The 18,516-nt window shown below is 35.3% G+C and overlaps 1 protein-coding gene across 1 annotated transcript in view; it reads right to left on the bottom strand.

The window, feature by feature from the left end:
• Kif18a (kinesin family member 18A) overlaps window positions 1-18,516 on the bottom strand; it is a 61,097-nt gene that overhangs the window by 30,270 nt on the left and 12,311 nt on the right. Inside the window, exons 5-12 of the mRNA XM_052183146.1 lie at window positions 18,180-18,290; window positions 15,861-16,058; window positions 14,172-14,348; window positions 12,664-12,738; window positions 12,360-12,472; window positions 9,473-9,635; window positions 6,099-6,263; window positions 2,058-2,179 (exon numbers count right to left, since the gene is read on the bottom strand). Of these exons, the coding sequence (XP_052039106.1) occupies window positions 2,058-2,179; window positions 6,099-6,263; window positions 9,473-9,635; window positions 12,360-12,472; window positions 12,664-12,738; window positions 14,172-14,348; window positions 15,861-16,058; window positions 18,180-18,290 (1,124 nt within the window). The remainder of the gene's footprint in view (window positions 1-2,057; window positions 2,180-6,098; window positions 6,264-9,472; window positions 9,636-12,359; window positions 12,473-12,663; window positions 12,739-14,171; window positions 14,349-15,860; window positions 16,059-18,179; window positions 18,291-18,516) is intronic.

Genomic DNA, 18,516 nt, shown 5'->3' with positions numbered 1-18,516 from the left:
TTTGAGAGACTTTTTCTTGTTGGTTCATGTTGTTGTTTAAATTATTTACTTGATTTATGTTTAATTTTGGTAGTTCATATGCATCCAGAAATTCCTCCATCTCATTTAAATTTGTTTCTAACTTAGATAAGTTGGGTAAAAGTTGTTTTAACCATATATAAACCCGGAGTGCAAACAAAACAAAACCCTACCAGTTTTCTGGTCAAGGTATACTGCCACCTGTGCAAAAGTGGGGTAAACAACTGACTAGATCTAAAGCATACTCCATGGGACAGAATTCATGCTTGGCACTGAAGCCCGGCTATCAACTTGTGCTAGGGAAGTCATAGGTTAAATGTGGAACTTACTATTATTGAAATAAAATGACTGCAAGTTTCTAGGTTTATATTCATATATATTATCAAGTTGAATCAGAGAAGTCTGCAGCAAACAGTAGTGAATTTGGAGATGCACAGTTGCCAAAATGGTAAGAAAAAGTGATGGATGGCTCAGCTCTAAATAAGGCATTAACGCCACATCTTCTAATGCTTGAAGAATGCTATCAAAGTAGAGTTGGAAGACAGGGAAAAGTGCTTCAAAAGTTTTCCTCTGGACTCATACAACCACTGCAATCAGGAATCTATAACAATTGCAGTTAACAACACTGGATCCACACAAGAATGCCCCTGTTGGGGCTAGGGAGACGATGCAGTGGTTAGGGGCACTGACTCTTCCAAAGGTCCTGAGTTCAATTCCCAGGAAGGACATGGTGGCTCACAACCATCTGTAATGGGATCTGATGCCCTCTTCTGGTGTCCGTGCAGACAGCAACAATGTGCTTACAAACGTAAAATAAATAAATAAATCTTTAAAAAAAAATGGCCCTGTTGACAATCAATTGAGGATGGGAAAGGGCCTCAAGGTGCCCTACCAGTTACAACTGAATTACTGGCAACTGATAGAATTCAGGGAGAAGGGACAAATTGTTTTCAGTTGTGTAGCCCAGCAGACTTCAATGGGTAGATCAAAACTGATGATAATACAGATGAGTGTGGTTAAACGCACTGGGCCACCTAATCAAAAGAAAGAAAAGAAAAGAAAAGAAAAGAAAAGAAAGAAAGAAAGAAAGAAAGAAAGAAAGAAAGAAAGAAAGAAAGAAAGAAAGAAAGAATACCCTTCAAACGGGAAGGTGAAGAGACGACCCACAGAGAAGGGAACAGACAGTATTAAATTGGGAAAGGGTGATGGCAGTAGAAGTGATCACTATGTATTTTGTTCCTGTGTGAAACTGTCAAGAAAATTATTTACTTAATAAAAGAATAAAATATTTGAGACACCTGAAACTCAGTAAAAGCTAGTAAAAGTAAGGAGACCTGAGCACGTGGAATTTACCCCTAATATTCTTGTTTGGAGTTGCTGGTATACAGTTTTACCCACTAATATTTTGCAACAATATTCTTGTTTGTTGCACACCTCCTACGAACGCAGAAGGATGGGCTGGCGCACAGCTATATTTGCTGGACCAAGACTGGAAGTTGGGAAGGAGCAGGTGTCATCAAACTTGACCATAGCACTGGCATTGGTCTGAGTGTAGAGGGCATAAGGTTAAGAAGGCAGATCCACCAAAAATTATTTTAGGATTACTAATGACTTAAAAAAAATCATCAAAAACATAAAAAAACAATAAAAAGAATTGGTTACAAGGAAAAGAGCCACATCCTGCACATTGCCTCAATGTTTACTGATGCTGGCAAACAATTCAACTTAATGAAGCCCATATCAGATAAAAATTCAATTTCCTGGCAGTGGAGAGCTAAAACTTCTGTTCCCCAGATACTTCCAATCTGCAGCATTAAGACTGGTAGGTGGAAGCCAGGCGGTGGTGGCAGCGCACGCCTTTAATCCCAGCACTTGGGAGGCAGAGGCAAGTGGATTTCTGAGTTCGAGGCCAGCCTGGTCTACAGAGTGAGTTCCAGGACAGACAGGGCTACACAGAGAAACCCTGTCTCGAAAAAACAAAAACAAACAAAAATAACAAACAAACAAGACTGGTAGGTTGCTTAACTCCGCGTACTTACGCCTCGGTCTGCCTGTATTGCTGCTCCTGGAGACAAGCTAGATTCGTCAAGTGTTCCATTTGTGTTTTCAGCTCTCTATTCTGAAGGTGTAAGTGGTGACAATGAAGATCTTTATTGAGTCCCTAGGATCAATAATGCAAAATGTATTTCAGATTTTTTAAAAGCATTATACTAATTGTAATATAATATTTCATAAGAGTCCCAAGTTTTCTTTAATTTTTTTTAATTTTGACTGTAAGAGATCTGGTATAGGTAGTGATGAACTTACCAGCAAGGTAAGGGTTTAAATGTCTTCAGAGAATGAAGAGTTTAGTGCCTAGAAAAAGGCATCCGATAATGGCAGCTTCTCTGACGATTCAATTTGTTTACAATACTTTCATACAGTAATAACACATTCTTGTTTAAATGCTACTACCCAAAGAGGAATTCCTTGAGAACTACATTTAAAGATGGACAAACCCTACCTTCCAACACTGCTATGGCACTGAATAATGAGAACACTACTTATTCACTCTGTAGCTCCATTTTCACTAGCAGGAAGATTTCACCCAAGGATGGACTATGAGCAGTTCAGTATACAAGTCAGTGGTTGGAGATGCATGCTGTACAACCTGCCCCTCATCCCCAGTACTTTTCATCTTAGAAAAATAAAAAAAATCGTTTGAATATTCCCATTTTTTAAACACTCTTCTGTTTACGGCCAGGTACCCTCTAATCTACTACCTATGATTTATTCATTGTTTCTGAAATGCACCTGAAAACCTAAATAAAAAATAGCAGCTCAGTGGATATAGTAAAGTATGAATAAAACAGTTTCAGCATCTATAACTGTTTAATGGAAAAGTGAATTTCTGGGAACATTCTGACTGTTTAGCTAATAACCTAATAAACAATATAGATATGACTGGAATCTTCTTCTAAAAAATTGTTGATACTCCATTTTGATATTTTCAAACATCTTTCTAGTCCACAGTTGAACACAGATTCTGTTTTTTCTCATTTCTGGCTGTTTTTTTCTTTTCCTTTTTTTTTTTTTGGGTATTTTTATGATTACCAACTTATGTTCAAGGCCAAAGGAGGAGACATTATGTATTACTGTCTTCGTAATGACAAATGAGTGTAGGCTCCTGGTGAGGTTTGTTAAATATAAAATACTTCTTATACTGGTGATAGGGACAGTGACAGAGAAATGTTGCTTTGAGATTCATGAAAATGTACCACAGACAAATCTGGTGGGGGCATTTTCTCAATTGAGGTTTCTCTTTAAAAATGACTTTAGTTTGTGTCAAGCTGACATAAAACTAGCCAGCACAATTCATTTACATAACTCACCTTTATACTTTAAGAAATATATCATGTATTTTGGATAAAAACACTTTTTATGGAACCAGGATATGTCTAGAGGATTGACCTATGAGTCATTTGATTTTTTAGGGATATGTTCAGCCTTGAAACAAATGTCAGCTCAAGCCAAATACATGGCCTTTATGGAGATCAGTTTACTTGACTAAAGTGTAAATGCTGAACTTACTCATCTTCCATGATCTCCTTATAGTTTGTCAGTTAGAAAACCAAATAAGTATATACATTTAAATATAAATATGTTTTGTAAACAGCACCATCTGTTTTCCTTTCAAAACAACAATCACACATAATAAAAATCAGCTCTTCCTTATCTTTTACCCTCTGAGACCAATTTTCCTACCAAATCAATTATAGATCTAGAGTAGATGATCTTTTTGGGAAATCAAGATTGCAATCTTAGTGTGCTCTTGTCTCAATCCACCAACGATCAAATTTCATAAGAAGATACAGCCTTTCACAAGATCAAGTCAGGTACTAATAGCTGGAATAAAAGTACAATGGGAAGCGACAGCCAGTTTTAGAAACCTAAGGTACCAGATTGTGCCAGGTTTGCTCACCCATGATAGACAGTTTACACTATGGACAGGACACCTACACTGTCATCTTAGGTCTCAAATTTTTAGCTAAGCTGTAGTGAAGAAAGAAAGGCCAAGTGTTAAAGTGTGATACTGAGAGATGGTAGCCTGAATTAGGGTATGGTACCGCTGGGCAGAGATGTGAATACAAAGTAGATAAGGGAGGAGGGCCCAGGGAAAACAGCATTTATTTCAAAGTTGTAAGGAAGCAGTCTTTGTGGAGAGTTGCAGGGCCAGGGGTAAATTTCTCTGTGAAGCTAGGTTATACTCTGGTTATACAGGGAAAAAAGTGCTTATGACTAGGCAATTGCTTCATCTGAGAAAATAGAACTAAACTAAGAGCAGGAGGTGGTAGAACTTGGAACTTTCTCCTTCTTCATTTATAATAAAATATATAAAAGACTAGCCAAAGCTACACAGAGCTCTCTCTTAACAAACAGAAACTCTACTTTTGAAAACCTATATATGATCATATTAAAAAAAAAAACTTTAACCAGGTTGTGGTGGCACATGCCTTTAATCCCAGCATTTGGGAGGCAGAGGAAGACGGATTTCTGAGTTCGAGGCCAGCCTGGTCTACAGAGTGAGTTCCAGGGCAGCCAGGGCTACACAGAGAAACTCTGTCTCCAAAAAAACCAAAAACCAAAAAATAAATAAATAAAAAAATTAAAAAAATTAAGAAAACTTTAAATTCATTGATAGTACCTCAATGATACTAATTTTATAAACACTACAATGTTGAAAAATGCAAGTAGTACGATGTTAAAATTACAGATACTTTAAATAATTTTTAAATAAATGTATCAACTTTAAGATTTAAATTACTCACTTCCCAGCCTAACTGCTATATGGGTGTACTCCTATACTGGGCCATCCGACCGAATATGGGTACTGGGAGGAATCCAGCCACAGTAAAGAGTTTTGAAAACAACAATCACAAATGAATTCCTCATCAAATGTATAACTAGGAGGATGTTTTTCTGACTGTACATCCTTACAATGAATCACACGACATCATTGTAAAACTGGTCCTGAATACATAGCACTGAAATGTGTAACACCAATAAAAGCTCCCTGAAACACCCTGGCTCATCCAAGATTATGCTGCGCTACAAATTGTAGTATTATTACTGTACATACCAAGATTTCTAGTCTATAGAAACACAATGGCTTACTTAGGGAAAATAAAGACTTTCTTATTATCATTCCTCAGCATCTAAATACCAAATTTATGTATTTTTAGATTGTTCTGTTATATATGGCTTTACAGAACACTGTTTGAGATCATGAGTTTTTTTTTTTTTTTTTCCAGAGACAGGGTTTCTCTGTGTAGCTCTGGCTGTCCTCAAACTCAGAAATGCGCCTGCCTCTGCCTCCCAAGTGCTGGGATTAAAGACATGTGCCAACACCACCACCTGGCAATCATAAGCTTCTTAAAACGATATTAAATGACTTTTGACTTGTGATCATGAAAAAATTATCAATCATTTCTAAAATGGCCTTAAATAAACCTGTCATTTTGTATTATGCACTGTAAAAATTTAACATTCTTGGTATTCCAGATGATAAAAAAATAAAAAATTGACTAATTGTAAAACATTACTCTGTTAACAAGATTTCATTAGTATTCAGATTTGCTTTTGCCTTTAAGTTGTAAAGATACACACGTGCATACACATGCCGCTCAAAATGGTCTTAAAATAAATTCCTGTATTATTTATAATGTATAAATGCTTTTTCTGTATATCTATTACATACTTACATACTCAGGGTCACAAAAATAATTTCTCAAGTAAAAATAAATTGTGAGTGGAAAAAGTTAAAGAGGCCTAAATGATGAAGCCTAAAGTAGTTTGAAATAGAAAAATTTAATTTGAACCTAAGAGCTACTTTAAAAGACACCTAACTAATAATCATTTAAAAATAAGTTGAGCCTTTTGAAAGTAGAAACCACAAACTGACTAGGTAATTAGTGAGCTTAAATCATACTTACTAAAACCAGTAAAGTGAACTAAGTCAATCTAGAGAAATAGGGCAACAGTTATTACTCAACAAGAAAAGAAACATAAGGAACTAAATTGAACAATGTGCATATCTGTACCTCTGGAATATCACCATTTTGACCCAAGAGTTGCATTTCACTTTCCACTTGATGTAGCCAATTAGTATTTTCATCAAATTGTTTCAACACCTCTTCTTTCTTTTTCTCCAGGAAACAGCGGTTGGTTTTCAACTTTTCAAGTCTGTGATCTCGTTTGCAAGTGGCCTGAAACACAACAGTGTATTTAATAGTTTACTAGTTATTATATTTGATATGTACAACACGAAATCAGAAATGCCTTCTCCTTATGCTGGTAGAGTACTTATATTAAGCCATGCTTGCCATTTCCTCATTAAAATATCATGGCAGAATCAGAAATCAGTTGTGAGTCATTTTACAAAATTACATTTTGAGTTTACGGCTTTAAGAAATGCAGTGGCTAAATGGAAAAACTTTGAGTTTCTTGTATGCTACATTTGTAAAGTTCATTTAAGGTTAGATAAATTTCATGATTTCATTAATCATAATAAAAAAGCATGCACACTCCATTCTTGTCTTTCCTCCAATCTGAAAGATGTGAAGAATCAAAGAGTTCTAGTATTCTTACTTACCTTCTCTAAATGAGGAAAAACATATCAGAGCCATTTATCAATAACTGACCTTGCCTATGGTCAGGTTAAGTACCAAAATGGATATGCTTAGTATATTTGGTATTTTACATCTTGATAAGGTATCTTTGGTCATATTTGCTCTTCTGATATTCTTATACACCCAAAGGCTATACACACTGACATGGGAACTATGGGTCAAATGCTTGGTCTCTTTGGGCAATTTGCCAATGGACACTCAACTAAATAATTACCATATATGCTGGTATACCTAAAACAGAGAGTCCTCAGAGATTAGAACAGAGGACAGCAACCAACAAATAAAGAGCAGAGCAACTCATTCTTGTTTAAAGACCTTGTCCTTCTTAGGTAATAAATTATCTTTCTAAAAATTATGATTCTAAAAATTATTCATTATTAATTTTTTAGGCATAGGAAAATTTTCATTTTGGTATAAGATATTAGTTTGAAAGTATTTAGTGTCAAGGAAATGTAGATGTCATTAAGTTAGAGTCAGATTCTAGATATTTATACATTTCCTTTAACTTCCCTTCAGTGAAAATAAAATGGTCAAGGAAAAGCAGACTCACAGGGTCAAATGATCAGAGAATGAGGTTGAAAGAAGTGTCATTCTTATCAGGGATCATAATCTCTTTATTGTCACTTCTCTAATTTTTTTCTCTCAAAGCAAACCTTAGTTAGCAAAACAAAACTGCTGCTTAAACCAAACAAAATACTGGTTTTCTTCCAAAACAGGAATAAAGGACAGAATACAAAATGCTAACATAACAGATGCTATACTGTAAAGGTTCTTACTTTGGTAGGAGCAACTGCAGTCTTATAACACTTAGAGTTCATTATCCTTTTAAGTAGTCTGCACATTTTTTTTCTAAACAATGACTTATTTAATATATGAGCATTTTGCTCTGATGGGAGAATGTACATCATGGGTGTTCCTGCTTCTGACAGAGGTCAGAAAAGATCATGAGGTAACTATGAACTGAGTTACAGATGGCTGCAGGCCACCACTTGGTGCTAGAAACCAGATCCTCTGCAGGAGCAACAAGTGCTCTCAACCACTTAGACAGCTCTCTAGCCAGCCTTCTTCATTCCTAATGATACACCAGGGTAAAGTCACTACAGAGTATCAAAGGAGTAGCAGAGAAAAGAATACAGCTGTCATTGCAGCCAGGCAGAGTTACATATGTAAATCAATTCTATATTTCTCACAAGCTTTTTTTCTGATTTGGAAAATAATTAGTTATCTTCACAAACCTACAATTAAAACAAATATTTCTATTGGTAGACAGTCTCTATAAAGAATGGTCTATTAAGTCCAAGGTACATTTTAATGGTAGGAAAGGGTCCTAAACTTGAAGCGAGTGCTACAGCAGAAAGTGGGAGATGTGACATTTCAACTTTCTTCTGCTATACAGAAAGTGTGAAAACTCAGACAAGTCAATCTCAATGGGTCTTCAGTTACTACCTGAAAAAGAAGACAAAGGGTTTATACCTGCTTGAAGGTAATGGCAAATTACATTTCCTTTGCCTTAACATTTACCAATGTTATAGTGATTCCTAAAATTGTGGGCAGGAAGTGATCTACAGACATGAAGATAATAGAGCACCAGAAAGGACCTATCTGAAAACCCAAAAAGAACAATTGTGACTTCTAATGTCCATCAAATTTATTCTCTATGACTGGCATTCTGTATACTTTCCAATGGTCTATCCTGTTCTACCAAGAAAAGATATTTGGTAACACATTCTTAAATATATATAGTAAATTCTGACATAAAAGTAGCACATTTCCCCATTGAGGGTTCAAAGAACTTTATACATTCAACACACAAAACAGGTCATGGAATAGAAAATGTGATTCTACAACTTTAGGTGCCAATATTACCTTGTGAAAAAACAAACAAAACCCCCAAACAAGCAAGCAAACCAGAAAAACAAAGCCCTCCCCCCAAAAAAACAAAAAACAAACCAAAAGAATTAAAACCCCACTAAAATACAGCAATTTTGATTATCTCATAAGCAAAACAACAGAGCTAAGTGTACAAATTCTAGCACGAGCCTCCTGCAGTTTAAATCACAGCTCGGCTAGCTACCTATGGTCTTGTATTACTTCGGACAAAGTGAGGTACTTGTAGCCACTCATCATATTTGAAGGCTCTTCTTTTTTTTTTTTTTATTCGATATATTTTTATTTACATTTCAAATGATTTCCCCTTTTCTGGCCCCCCACTCCCTGAAAGTCACATAAGCCCCCTTCTCTCCCCCTGTTCTCCCACCCACTCCTTCCCACTTCCCTGTTCTGGTTTTGCCTTATACTGCTACACTGAGTCTTTCCAGAACCAGGGTGAAGGCTCTTATTTTTAAGCTACTGTGTTGTTAGTGGTTCAAACCAAAGGGCTGTGAGAATAGTCTGAGCTGAAGAAGACAGAGTAACATAACATTTTATTTAAAACCTGTATAATACTGAACTTTGGTTAGATCTTTATTAAGACCACACAGGCATGCCAACAAGATCAGTGATAAAATACTCTTTTATCTGAATAAGAACAAAAAAAAAAAAAATCACCTCTTGGTCTAAGTTGTAAAGTGTTGGGGGATCTGAAAAGGTGGCCTCTCCTTAAAGGCCCTCAAATAAGGAACAAGTGCAAGTAAATGTTTGCTTTTTCAAGTTTTCTAAGTGTTTGCAATGGTTCCCACAGTATATCCAAGTTTCAGAGAATGAGTAAGAAATGGTGTTTATCAAATCCCTAGAGGTTTAGATATTTCCACCCCCTCTGTAGTTCAGGTATACAATATAGCAAGTACCTTTTCTACTTTGTCTCCAGAACACATCATCTCTATCTGTTCATGGCACCGCTGGTGATAGGATGACTTTAGTTCATTTTCTTTAAGTAACATTTCTAACTTCAGATATTCTTGCCTGATTCCTTCCCGATTCTGGAACAAGCGGTTCAGAATTTCTTGAAATCTACCAAAAATAAAATACAGCATCACATTTCATTAAATTTGTATTATATAATATATAGCTTACTTAAATAACATGTATTACTCAGATTATATGCAACAATAACAACTTTCTCCCATCCCATCATGAAATGTTTATGCGAGTATCAACTTAATTTCTATCACTCTAGGTTTCTTTCTGCTGCAAAGAAAACCATGCAATTTAAATCTTTGGGTTTCACAAGTCTTCTGATATTAGTAATATGCTGCATTTTGTCATATGTAATCTAACTGCTCAGCAGAAATGAAAAGGATGATGGCCTGGATCCGGGATGGCAACGCTCATGGCCCCAGGAGCACTGCGGCAGGCATCATGTACTGCCTGGTGTTAGCTTACTGGGAAGAGAAAGCAACAGGAGGCGCTATCATATGGTATCTCCACGGCCCCCTGGGGAAATGAGAGAGCCAGTTTTAGCATCAAAGATTATTATTGTCAAAACAGACCATAAGGCCAGGTACCCCCTACAGTTTGGCAGAGAGTCAACTGACACAGGCAGGTCCCCAAACATCCGTGTTAACAATGTGGCAAACCTAGAATAATGGCTGTGGTTTTCTTCTCCAAAGGGCAAATAAAGAATCAAATTTGTGGAGATTATTTGATGCCAAGGACCCAATGATACAAAATTGATTAAATCATATGAAAATTTTTGTCCTTTTAGGACAAACAACATTGGTCACAACAATATTTTAGTTTTAACCCCCGCCCCCCACCAAATTAAAGAAAATTAACTACAAAGCCTTTAAAATAAAATCAAGACAACACATTTAAAAATAAATGTCTCACTGGGCAGTGGTGGCGCACACCTTTAATCCTAGCACTTGGGAGGCCAGCTTGGTCTACAAAGTGAGCTCCAGTACAGTCATGGCTACACAGAGAAACCGTGTCTCGAAAAAAAAAGTGTTTCTTGGTCAGAATTTTGAATATATTTGTAAGGATCTGTGGTAAATGTACTGCCAATTTAGTCATTAGATCTTAATGAAACTCATTAAGCCAGAGTACACTGACTTACTATGGATTTGTTAAGTTGATGACAATTTCTTAGGAAGCTCATGTGAACATTGTGAATTCACTGTTCTGTCTTACACCAATGCTAGTGCCAGTAAATGAATGGATAAGTTATCTTTAGATTATACTCCTAATCTAAAAATAAATTATATTTTAGGTTTTTAACTTTTTTTTAATTCAAGGACAGAGTTCAATACTGTCAAATTTGTAATTTTTTTAGTATAAATATTTTACTTCATGTTTACTGTTTTTAAAGAAAGTTAATCAATATCAAGTATTTCTAGGTAATGTCTTAAAAAAACCCCACATAAAACAGAAATAAATCATATGGGACTCAGTAGTAACTACTTTTAGGCATTTAAGATGTTTTAAATGAACTACAAAATTTTGCACTAATGTTTTTAGGTGAGACACAATGAATTGAATTTTACTACTTCCTTAGCATAGTCACAACAGATTTTTACATCTATAGTTTATAAAAAAATAATTATATATATTTTTATTTTTCCCTTTTGAATACTAGTTTTAAAAGTACTCTGGAGTCAGAAAATACTGCATATATATCCATTATTTTTTGAAGATGCAGAAATGTTACTGAAATTTTGGTGAAGAAAAATTTTGTTAATTCATAGTATTAAAAAGCTCCGTGTAAGAATGTGAGTGATATTAAAAGGAGCATCATAGAGTACTGGGGCAGTTTCTTCTGAGGAAAAATGACAAAGGATTAAAGGATGCATAACTTGATACATAAATAATTCATCATTTCATGGCTCAAACCATCTCCCATTGAAATAATTTTACCAGAAAGGAAAGTTAGGGGACTGTAAAGCCTGCTTAGCAATTAAGATGAGTTAAGAGCACGCAGCAAGCATCCAAATACTGTTCACAGCATTCATGCTGGACAGATCACAACTGCCTGTGCTCCATAGATCCAACCTATGTACACATACATATGTTCACACAGACACACACACCACACACACACACAAAATATTTGAACATAATTTAAATTTGAGACTTCTATCTACATTCTGTAGTTGAGTAATACAAATCTCTTTTTAATGCTACTTTGTAGCATTAAAAAGAAAATTGTTGTAGTGATCAACTCAAATTAATACTTCTAAAAGTCAACAAAATCTACAAAGTCATGAAGAGTTTATGGAGAAAACAAAAATACAGTAACACAGTACTCAAAAGGACACTTTTTTCCTCAGTGAATTACGACAAATTTATGAGTTGACTCATAAAGACATCAGAGCAAGACATACAGAGCTTGGGTGGGTTACTTTGGATAGGAAATATTATTCTATCATCCTACATCACTGTGAAGCTCACTCAGATAATAACTGAAAATTATTAAGTAGGTTAGTAACTTTATACAGAATCAATAAAAACAGAACAGATTTTCATAAAACTATACAAGTCCTAAGGCTAGAGAGCACAGCTTAAAATAAGATAACTTCCCAGATAAGAATACTAGTTTTTTTGTTTTTTGTTTTCCTGGTTTTCCTATCTGTATAATCAAAAGAGCTAATTTCCAGAGTTTAACATGGAAATTACTTTCTGAATTCAATTGAGTGTATGTAGATACACATAGATGATATATAACAAAACATGATTAATAAAACATAAAGCTACAATTCACAACTATATATTTCTCATCTGAGATTTTAACAGATTTACCTTTCAATTTCTCTGTCTGCTGTGTTTGAATGTACTAATTTAGCACAGTCATTTCTGTCAGCCAGGGCTTTCTGTTCTTCATAGGCCTTTAGTTTTTCTTTCAACATTAAAATCTAGCAGAGAAAACACTAATTAAAATACAAGTGAAATTATTTGTCTCCAATTTACATGGCCATAGCAAAAGCTCAGCTAAAAATAATAATCAAACCAGATTTCCACTCTAATAAGAAATACACCAAATTTTGGAACAAATAGGAATAAAGCATCCCTTAAATGAAAACTATAGACAATTATGTAAACATACCTCTGCTTTCTGCATATCACATATCTTTACATACTGAGATATGTGACTGTTGAGATTAAGAACATTGCTCTTCAACTGGTGAAAAATAGAAATTATGATTATAATCATATAGTTAAAACACAACATGGCATTATATCTCACTAACTAGGTACTACCAATTTTCACTTTTTGACCACTTAAGTATGTGAGTAACATGATTAATCATGACCATATTTAAAATCTGGGACCAGAAAGTATGTTGGGCATACAAATGAAATTATAAACAAACTGGCTTACTGGAAAACAAACAAACAAAACAAAACAAAATAAACTCTCTAAGCATTCATTCACCATATTATAAAAATTGCCTATTTTTTCCTTTAAAAAAATTCAGAAATCTGTTTTATATTTGTATTTATGTTAGTTTCTTATTGTTTTTTAAGTTTTCTATAAAGTATGAACCTATTGGCGCTCTAATAGAATAGTCAGGAGAAAATTAAACATACAGTTAGTTTTTAAGATTGGACATTTCTTATTCAAGTGAGTTAGAAGCAAGTACTTAAAAAATCTTCAAGCGTTAGCCCATATACTTGTAAAATTTAGCATAAAAAACAAAGCTAAAAACCTACACAATGGGTTGGAGTAAGGAATGAAAATGTGTGAAAATCTTTGTACACTTATATAGTATAACCTTTTATATAAATAGTATTTGGACATTTCTGACACAGGGACATCTTCAGACTCTTAAAGGGGGAAAGGAAGAGGTTGATAAGACATCATATCAATTTAATTGAGGTCCCTTCTAAGAGCTTCTGTAATTTTAGGTACTTTTCACCTGTATCATTTTTTCCCCCCCCGAGACAGGGTTTCTCTGTATAGCCCTGGCTGTCCTGGAACTCACTCTGTAGACCAGGCTGTCCTTGAACTCAGAAATCCGCCTCCCTCTGCCTCCCAGAATGCTGGGATTACTGGCGTGCGCCACAACCTCCCGGCGCACCTGTATCATTTTTTAAAGTGTCCCATTTTGGTAAAAAATATTTTCCCAGCCATTCACAATCAGATACTTCTTGATTTAACACAAGATTATGTATGTGAAAATTTACTATAATGCTATACAATTCATGCAAATAATGTCATAATAAACTGAGGTAGGTCTAATTTGTTGGTACTCAGATAAATTGTATTATTACCTATAAATATTTATTATAATGAATAAAAAAAGTTTGATTAAATCCTTGGCTGATTAATTCTCTGTTGCTATCCAACCACCATGTGCCAAGATGTGAAGAATGGAAAAGGATACTAAAGTACTCTCGCACCCATAAGAATGAATAACAATATCCACTTCAGAGGTGATCGAGATTAAACAAGGGAGACCAAGTCACAGTTCAGTAGTTAGGTAGGACATTTCTAACCTGAACTGGCAAATTCCTTAACAGAAACTAAACCATAATTAAGGCTTTAATTAGAGTTAGGAAAATAACATATACCCAATATTCTCACAACAAAGTTAAAGTAAATGAACTTACAGAAGATTTAATGTCCTTGGCACGATTAGCATACTTAAGAGTGTTATATGTGTCGTCATAGAATAAAGAGGAAGGGCTAACAGCAGCTATCATTATAGTTTGACAGTTTCCTCCAAGAGAATCCTTCAGCAAACGAGTAAGCTTACTATTTCTGTAAGGAATATGCTGATTTCTTCTCTGAAAGAACAAATGAAGAATACTTATTCCATTTCTACATATAAATAAAAAGTGAGTACTATTTCACTACAAGAATGTACACAATACCCGGTGATATGACTGGCATATGACCTGATGTGAACTCATCTTTACTTCCCAGTGAATATTTGAAAGTCCCAACTATAGTGGACAGCATGGCTTAGCGTGGAAGGAAAGATGGCTGCCTCTTTTAACTCTTTCAAGCCTGAGGGCAGTCCTTAGAGTCCACATGGCAGGATGGAGTGCTCAGTCTAGAAGGCAGCTTCTGACTTCAGTGTGCATCTACACACACACACACAAGGAAGTAAAATTCGAAGACTGGCATCTCTAAGTACAAACTTCACAACAAACAAAACAACAATCCAGGTGACATGTTAAGTGCATCTGAAAACAAGGGTAAAGTGGCAACACGTGCCTGGAACCCCAGTAGCTCAGTGGGCAAAGCAGGATTCTATTTCCCAAACAAACAGCCAAAAACAACATCAACAAAACAAACCCACCCAAACTCCCAGAAGCTGAAGTGACCTTAGTAATTAGCAGTATATCACGCGCATGTTTGAATTTTCAACTCTCAATATAAAGCATCTTGCCTTTTCTTTTTTTTTCTAGAAAAAAACTGAAATGTGTTTACTTTTCCAAAGTGAATGTTAGTAGATTCATTTAGGGAATCTATTTCTAGATGAACAATTTATATATGTATATGTGTATATATAAATAAATAATTGCATGTTGCCTTTTTAATGGTCATGTAATTTCCATCATTTGCCCTCTTAAGAAAGTCTTTCTAATAATTCTAAAATAATTATTCTAAATTAAAATGTCAATGGTAATTTTCCTAAAGCTTTTAAGTCTATCTTCAATTATTACACTTTAAAAACAGTTTCACACTGTCAAACATGCTAGTAAGTATTTCTGATATAAGCTGCATAGAAAATAGTTTTAAATGCCTCAGAGCTTTAGGAAACACTATTATTTAATTACACTTTAAACCTTACACCTTTTCCTTTTAACTCTTTCATATTACTACAACTTAACAGTACATAATAAAAGTACATAATAAAATACTAACTAGATAGACTCAGTCTAAAGGATCTTTATGCCTTCATGTCAATTAATAATCATTTTTGCAATCATTGCATAGTTATTTACAATGAAGTTCAAGGATGAGTATCTGATAAGACGCAACCAGTCCTGAGCCTGGTGGGACAGACCTGAAATTAAAGTAAAGCTTTTGGAGGCTGAGACAGTCCAAGACCAGCCTAATCAACTCACTCAAATCCTGTTTCAAAAAAACACAGGAGTACTTTTCTAGCACACGTGAGGTATTCGGTTCAATCCCAAGTACCACAAAAATAGTCTCTCAAGAAACAACAAACACAAAATAACACTCATGCAGCACTTTTGGTAGTTCAGGGTCACTGACACCTGTCACCTATGTCTACAACATGTTGCAAAGCTATCAAGCAATATCGTAAGAAAACCAATGGTACCTACCTTTGAATCTGCTAGGGCATTGATGACATTCCCGAGAGCTAAGAGAGATTTGTTAATATTCGTGCCTTCTACAAATCGTGTCCCTTTAGCACCAGAAACACTGGCCCGCTCAGATCCTGCGAGGTCGATGAGTGACATTTTGGCTATATGGACATTTTGATTGATGCTTGCTGTTTTGTCCTGTTGTCTCAAATAAATCTTAAATTGTAGAACGGGAAAAGGAGTATAAATTTTAAATGGAATAAAAGGAAACACTCTACTTACAAAAATATATACATGAAGACAAAGTCATTCTCCTTTTAAGAAGTAACAAATAACATTTGACATGATGATAACACCTGATATCATCAGTACTAGAATTACTAAAGCTGAGAAAAATATTAAAATGAGGACTTGTATATATGAGTTTTGATATTAAAGCTTGTCCCAATGGCCCATGTGCTAATCTTGGTGTCTTGGTGGTTTCTAGACGAAAACCCAATATGTCTATGTATAGTAAAGGCTACTTTTAGGCAAGGGTATGTGTGTGTGTTGGGTGGTACAGTACATGAGTCCAGAAGTTTGAACAACAACCTAGACATATCCTAAGACTCTGTTGTCTCTTAAACTCCACAAAGAACAAAGAAGAAAACAGGTGGGAAGTCTTTCGGTTATGGGTGGTATTTCCTTCAGGGAAAGAATAGGGTCGTAGCTCATCTCTACTACTATCTATTTTTCCATCCAGGTTATAAAGTATGTAACATCCCCTCTCAATGATGTGCTGCCTTACCACAGGCCTCAAAGCAATAAGGTCAGCTGACAACAGACCAAAACTTCCAGCGCTATGTGTGCAAATGAACTGTCCATTAATAATTTGATCATTTTAAGAATTTTAGCTGCCCAGAAGGTAAAATTTACTCAACTTTTCTGAGACAGGTAGTCATGTGGCCATGATCTTACTAGTAGTCAAAGATGATCTTGAGATTCAGAACCTCTCTACCTCTGGAACACCAACCAGATTTATAGGTTTTAGTCACTGTGCCCAATTTAATTGTGCTGAAGATTGAAATTAGTACTTATGTTTTTTAGGCAAGCGTTTTACCAACTGGGTCCTTCCCCAGGTGCTTTGTTGTTGCTTATGTGACCCTCTTCAGTTGCTTTGTAGACTTTAACATGATAGTTGGAAGACAGATGAAGACATAAGGAAAATCTAATATAGATTTCTAGAGAAATCTGTCATAAACACTTCATAAACTGTCATAAACACTTCTCTGAAAATTATTGATGAAGAAAATGTTAGTAGAAAAGATAAAACTACTGAATGGACATTATTTGAATGATTTGACTATCTTAGATATGAATGTTTTCAACTGTACTTTTTGATAGGATGGATTTCACAGGCTAGTTACAAGGTCATAGAGCTTACCACAAGCCTGAAAATTGAGTTAGAGTTCCCAGACCCAGCTGGGGTGGAAAGAGAGTACTGATTCTCCAAAGTACTGTGCTATGGCATATGTATGCCTACACACATATTGCATAAGACATACAGGTAACTGTAACTTTTTTTTAAAGTAGAAAAATAAATGAATTTCATACATTGTAATTTAAAATACCGCTCTACATAAATAACCAGTACAGTACTGTGTCAGCTGAATAATCCTTAAGGAATGCAACTGAATACATGGGTGGTATCTTCCATTTCTACTTTAGTACCCCTACTTGATATATTCTCTTACGTTCAAGAAATTCTCCAAATCGTGAAAGTAAAACCCCATGTATGTGATATACATCATCTCTATTTTAAATATTCTTGATGTTGAAGTACTTTTTTTTTCCTTAGTTTTTTCGAGACAGGGTTTCTCTGTGTAGTCCTCGCTGTCCTGGAACTCACTCTGTAGATCAGGCTGGCCTCAAACTCAGAAATCCACCTGCCTCTGCCTCCTAAGTGCTGGGATGAAGGGCGTGCACCACCACTGCCCGGCCGTTGAAGTACTTTTAATAGCAATATGGGCTGGGGCGGCAATTTAGTACTATATGGAGTATCCTTTACACACTATGACTTTAGCGTTAGTAGGCAAGGTATTATAGTGCTTGTAATGCCAACTACTCATGATGCTGGGGTAAAAAGCAAAATTCAGGCCTGAGCATTGCTACTTAATGACCTCAAAGCCAACCTGGTCATCTTAATGAGATTATGTCTGAAAACAAAAGGAAACAGCAAAAAAAGTTGCAAGATAATAGAAGTGCTGAGGAACAGATGTGTAGGAGACTTTATTGTCACATATGAAAACTACTTATGAGCCAACTTAACAGTCACAGCCTAAAGTAAAGGCCCATTACCTGGAAAACAGCATGAGAACGTGAAGACACAGCATTCACGTCAGTGGGATGCTGGGTCCTGTTTTTGTTTCCATTGTCTAGAAGCTGCAATATTTCCTCTGAAGATTTAGGCTAGGAGTTCAAATAGAAAAGGGATATTTAGTAATCTATCTTTAAATTTTTCAACTAACTTTTATTTATTTAAGTGCTGGGGAACCAAGCCCAAGGCCTGATAAATACTAGGAATGTATCAACTAGAGCTAAGTCCCAGACCCTCAGTAAGTTTATTCAACAAATGATAGTTTTAAAGGTAAAAGAAAATGTTTCCTAAAAATTATTTCCTATTAAATATTGACTA

The sequence above is a fragment of the Apodemus sylvaticus genome, chromosome 5, assembly GCF_947179515.1.
Source record: "Apodemus sylvaticus chromosome 5, mApoSyl1.1, whole genome shotgun sequence".
Lineage (NCBI taxonomy): Eukaryota > Metazoa > Chordata > Mammalia > Rodentia > Muridae > Apodemus > Apodemus sylvaticus.
The sequence above is the reverse complement of the archived record's forward strand: the minus strand, read 5'-3'. Positions and strand labels throughout refer to the sequence as shown.